This window comes from Alexandromys fortis, unplaced genomic scaffold (assembly GCF_014885135.2).
Source record: "Alexandromys fortis isolate MF-2015 unplaced genomic scaffold, M_Fortis_MF-2015_v1.1 scaffold_107, whole genome shotgun sequence".
Lineage (NCBI taxonomy): Eukaryota > Metazoa > Chordata > Mammalia > Rodentia > Cricetidae > Alexandromys > Alexandromys fortis.
Window position 1 is genome coordinate 3825613 of NW_026067987.1, and position 6000 is coordinate 3831612.

At 41.7% G+C, this 6000-nt stretch overlaps 1 protein-coding gene across 1 annotated transcript in view; it reads left to right on the top strand.

Moving 5' to 3' along the window:
- Ahi1 (Abelson helper integration site 1) overlaps nt 1-6000 on the top strand; it is a 137658-nt gene that overhangs the window by 120927 nt on the left and 10731 nt on the right. The window contains exon 22 of the mRNA XM_050159443.1: nt 4657-4715. Coding sequence (XP_050015400.1) covers nt 4657-4715 — 59 coding nt within the window. The remainder of the gene's footprint in view (nt 1-4656; nt 4716-6000) is intronic.

Here is a 6000-nt window from a genome sequence, read left to right on the forward strand (position 1 = left end):
AGATAAGAGAAAAGACTGACCCCAAGTAAATAAAAGAATCTTGGGAGCTTTCATATGACCACTAGGGAGTTGGAGTTTACTCAAGTGTGGTCGGGAGCTATCAAAGTGCGGAAAGCAGAGAGGTGATGTGATCAAATGTCTATTTCAAAAGCGCATGCTTTGTCTAGGGATGTACTCAGGAGGAAAGCATTTGCTTAGTTGGAGGCTCTGAGTTTGCTCCCCAGCACCACCACCAAAAGAAAAGAAACATAGATATGAGAGGTGCTTGAACATGCCTGTGGGTTCATCCCCCTGGACTCACGGTGGGTTCGGCTCTGTTGCTGTGTCAGCATTCCTCCAAGAAACTGTTTAAAAGCATGAGCGTTTATTCTGGCTCACAGTTTCCCAGGGTTCGCCAGCAGTTTGCTGGGTCCATGGTTTTCAGGCCTGTGGTGAAGTAAAGCATTCTTGTAGAGAAGCCATGAGGGATTAGAGCCACTCGGTTCTTGGCAGCCATGGAAGCAAAGAGGGAACAAGAAAAGAGCTAAAAGCAGGACAGCCCTTCCAGGGAGTGTCCCCAGTGACCTACTTCCTCCACCAAGGCCCTACCATACATCCCAGTGATGCTATTAAATTTTGCATTGATCAGCATATTAAACCACTGATAGGAAGCATTTTATACCCTAACTTGTAACATGTTACCAACAACTCTTCACTCTAGAATCTGTGATAAGAGTGGAAAGGGTTGTCTGTATTCAGGGTTCAGAGTACTTAGGCCCATAAACTCACTGCCTCAGTTTCCCTGTATTCCAAAGAAATCAGCAAACAGAAATTGGAAAAGGAAAATTAATTTATTTAATTCTGGCCAAAGCAGAAAGGAGAAAGACATCTAAATTCCTCTCTGCAGTGCCTGTGGCCATGTTACAGTGTTAGAAAGCCAAGAGACAAAGACCAGAGTGTGTGTAAGTGCATTGTGAGACAAGTTAGCCCAGGTTACCTCCATTGTCTCTGTTGTGGTTTACAAGCTTTGATTCAAGTCCACAGACAGAAGAAGTATTTTAAAGATCCCCTGGTTTTTGTTCGTTTTGTTTTGTTTTGTTTTAGAGAAAATAAAGAAGAGGGGTTAGAGCCCTTCGCATTCCTGGCCTGGTAGAGTTCCTTGTCCTTGGGTCTATTTGATGGATACAGAGTGATAGCTCATTGTATGGATGTTGGCTTCAAACTTGACCCCTGCATACCTGTTAGACATTCTGATTTTGCTAGTGAAAAAGTGTGGTGGTTGATAGCTAAAGGAGAGTTGAACAAGTGCCTCTCTTTTAGGATATATCCTCTCGCATTAGAGCATTGCATACATACTTCATATAATATGTCAGAAGAACCATTAAAGCCATTCAGACATAGTTAGAAAGTCTGTCCTAATCCCAAACAAACTTAATTTAATAATTTTTTTTTATGGAACTCAAGCAGCAACTTTTAAAATCCAACATTTTAACTCAACAATCCAGAGATATATTAATTTGTCACATGCTAAAGAATGACACCAAGACAAGGCTGTGTTTGTTTCTTTTCATTCCATAATGCAGTTGTTTTGGTTCTATAAGTGCAGAAAACTGTGTGTATAATAAAAACACTGACATCCAAAACACAGTCACTTCAGATCCTAGTTGTGTTCAGGCAGCCTTTGCTGGCACTCTGTGGCATAATGGCAACCAGAGCATGAAGTGTCCAAGCTATGGGTTTAGTACCAAGGCTGCTTGGTGGAGGTGCATGACACAGCCCTACATTTAGTTACAGTCTGTGACCTATGTGTTAAAGCACTGGGATCCATACCAGTGGCAGAGTGTGCCAGGCTTTACAAACCTAGTTGTTAACCCAGAGGACTATACTGCTACCTGTTTGCACTTGAGACTTTGAACAAAGTTGTACGGAGAATTAGTTTTCCTGTTAACTCAACTTTAGAAAGCTTGGTGTAAGCCTTCAGCTGCTCTGCAGCCTGGGTAACTCTGGGCCTCCATTTCCTCATCTGTAGAAATAAGAATGTGGTACTGTGAGAGCTTGTGCTTGGTTCTGACCCCTCTCCCTTTTCTAGTGAACAGAAATCCCAAGAGAGGTTCAGTGGCTTACTAGGGCCACGCAAAGTTAACCGTAAACAGAACCAAGACTAGAATTTAACCACCAAACCCTCATTGGCAACTTTCTTCTCTTGTATCTATGTTCTAAAAGGAAAGGAAAAAAAAAAAAAAAAAAAAGAATCAATCCCACTAAATAGAGGTGAACCATTTGGAGAGGTAAATGTCTCAGCATGTAAAATAAAGCTATACTGTATCATAACCCTGCCTTATCTGGTGCTGCTGTGCTAGCTACAACGTGCATTGATTGAACATTCATATGATTTTCTGCCCATCCTTCGCGTTTTTAGACCTATCCATTCCGATGAGTTGTTTGCATGGCCCCTTTCTCTTTCCTCAAGCTGTTTGTATGTTGTTTACTTCTTGGTAAACCTCCACATAACCAGTGGTATCATTTTAAGTTGCTCCATTTATCGTTCCCTTCATATTTAAGCCTCGTTGCATTCTAAATTGAAAATCACCCTTAAGAAGCTGAGGGCTTGGGAAGCAGGAGTCTCTAGATTCTGGTCCTCCCATTCCTCATCCTCGCTTTGCTCATCTTCCTCTCTTCATCCTCCTCTCCAAATCAAGGGTGCCCATGAAGAGGAAACGGAGTCACAAAACAACTGAGGTGTGTGTGGAAAGGAGGGAAGGAAGGGCAGCCATGCTTCTTGGCCTTGTTGATGGTGGGAGGCATCTATGGGCTGATTGCATTCCAGCCTTGGGGTCTTCCTGTTTAAAGACAAACAACAGCTCACAGAAACTCCTTCTCCCCTCCTACTGCCTCCATGAGTCACTACCCATGTGATGTGCTGCTGCTGAGACCAAGGAATGAGTGAGTAAAGGGGTTTAGAGTAAAGTATTCGTCCTCATTAAGTAAGTGTCCTTTAAATTAAGTGTCAGAACGTTGCACTATGGGCTCCCTGCTACCTTAAGATTTATAAGATAAAGAGAGTCAGGTATACCAGGGGTAAGACCACAGGGAAACATAGCGTGGACAGTATTGACTCCATAATTTATCTTTTATTGTTTGTTTGTTTTATTCTCTCTCTCTCTCTCTGACACACACATGCAGTCATTGCTGCTTTCTGTCACACTCTTTACAGTGTACTTCAGACAACATTTCTGAGGGTATCCCAGCATTCCGTTCACATGAGCAGACTCTGTTATAAACAACACTAAGACCCACATAGGGCAGCACTGGCTTAACAGGGAGATTTGGCTTGATTTCTCAGTGGCTCCAGAGTGGGTACAGATTGGTGAGAATTCATGATGAGAGCTCTATGTTTGGTTCTCTCATTAAGCCCAGTCATTTGACCATGGTTTAGAAACATACAAAAATTTTTAGCAAGATGCTGGCTTCCATTGGGCTATGAAGTTGAAATAATACTTAGACCTTGTAGGTAATTTTTAAAATTTAAAACTTCCATTTAATTTGATTAATATGTCTGGAACTTACATGCTCATAAAGAGGTAGAGAAAGTTCTGTGAGAATTAATGTTCCCTGAGTTTGGCTTTGCTGCTTTTTGTTGCTTGTTGTGTGTGCTATTGGATGAGGGCAGGTAGGATTTTCAGCAATCTGGACTAGACCTTGAATTTGAAATTGGCTGTGGATATATATATTTTTTTCTCAGTATATTTTCTCAGTCTCATCAATTTTAGCGGTGAAGAAAAATCAAGATATACTATTAGTTCTTGTGTTGTTGGGGTTACTTCTCCTGCACCCACCTTTCACTCCCTCTCATCACTCTTTAATTCTAGTCCTAAATGTTTGATTTAAAGCTGACTGATACTAAACACATAACTATAGTCAGGAAAAGCAGTTGTCTTAAATTCTTTATAATATTCTAATTTGCACGTAATGCTCCTTGAAAGATACTTTCAGATGGATCTTCTTTGTAACATCTAATTATCTCAGTCTGTGTTAAGGCAGCACTGGGTTGATTTATAAAGCACTGTGGTATATTAAACACTGTTCCCTCCGTGTGCTTCAAATTCTAGAGAAAGTGTAAGCACTCGGAGTTAAGCTGGTGCCTCTAAAAAGTGTACTCGGCCTTTTTCTCAGGGGCGCCATTAATGAAGTAAGATTTACTGAAAAAAAATTGTAAAGGGTTTAGAGTGTTCAAATTCAGTTCAGTTGAGCCTCAATATAAAAAATATGGAGACGGTGAGAAGCCTAGAAAGAAAAGATGCAGCAGTGAAAGAGCTGTGTGGAGCTTAAGCAGCAGCCACGGTTAAGTTACCTGAGGCTAATAAACAGCCTCTCCTCTCTGTTTTTCTTGTGGGTTTTGTTGTCGATGATGATGATAATTTTGTTTGTTTTGGTGTTTTTTTTTCCAGTACCAGCATCTGAAAACTAACCTTGTTTATAAAGTTTTAAACTGTGGTAGATTAGCTCTTGATTTTCCATAGGAGTGAGTAAGTTACTGGGCTAGACATCCACGTTCAATAGGACGTATACATTCATGATCTGTCTTCATGGAGAAAGCTGACGGGTTCTCAGTGTGTGGACACTAACCGCGCTGTTCTTTCTGTTGACTTACTCTTTGTTTTCTCTCCCTCTTCACAGCGGTTCCTGAATAAGGACAGGTCCCCGGATTCCAGACTAGGCTCCCAGTCCATGGCCCAGTAAGTGCTTCTCCTTTGGATAATGTCCAGTGAGAGACAGGTGGGCTTTGCTGCTGCTGTTATTGTCGTTGTCATCATGAGGATCGTCTGTCCATATCCCCTTTCTATGGCATGATTGATCACACTACACGTTAAATTTCAAATAGCACACTCTTAAAAGACTTTAAGAATGGCCGGGCGGTGATGGCACACACCTTTAATCCCAACACTCAGGAGGCAGAGGCAGGCGGATCTCTGTGAGTTTGGGACCAGCCTGGTCTACAAGAGCTAGTTCCAGGACAGGCTCCAAAGCTACAGAAAAACCATGTCTCAAAAAAAAAAAAAAAAAAAAAGACAGAGAAATAATGTTATATAAAATGGCAACACATTAAACATCAGAAGATTCATTTTTATTTTTCATTTACTTTGTTTGAGTGATGTTTTGAAATAATATTAACTGAATACAAGTGAATGGTTAGGTAAAACTAAATTATGAACTATCTCCTCTGAAGCTTTAAAGGGAAAATATCCAGTTCCCAGGATGTCATCAGGGTGAATGTGCTGTGTCACAGCAAAGCCTGGGTACAGTGTCCATGAACAGCACAGCGTCTGCTGGCACCTCCCGTGTCCTAAACACATGTGCACACAGACCATCCCTGCTGGGCTTCCTTCAGACACATAATATTTTAAGTTAAAGATGTCCCACATACTTTCAAAATTTGAAGAATAATGTATGTCCTGATTGAAATGACAGGAATTGCCAAATAAAACCATGCAGTATGCTATAAGACATTATTCTGCTCCACAGATGAGAGATGTGGCGTTTTTAAGTAGACTTTAAAAGAGCCATGGAGTTATAATCTAGAAGCTACCTTACAACTCTTTCCACATCCCCTCTGTTTTAATAGCTGACAAATTCAAGAGGGAGCGCCGGGTGTTGATGTCATAGGGCATGGCCGTCACGACTAAACTAAGACTTCAGTCTCCAACCCTTATTGCTGGGCTTGTCTCTTTCTCAGCTAGATTCTCTGCCACAGGCTCCATGGGAAGATACTGTTTCTGGCAATCACTGGGGTCTCTTAGTGATTGCCAAGTGATACAGGAGACGTGAGGGTCTCTTCTTGGGGTCCTCAGTCTCCATTAATAAAAGAATTTAAGAATGGATTCGACCCAAGGTCAAGGACAAGTGTTATAGTTTGAAAGAAAGCCCCAGAGAAGCCCACTGTAGATCTCAGCAGCGATGAGGAGGGGTACAGGGAAGGAAGGAAGGAAGGAAGGAAGGAAGGAAGGGAGGGGGGGGGGGAGG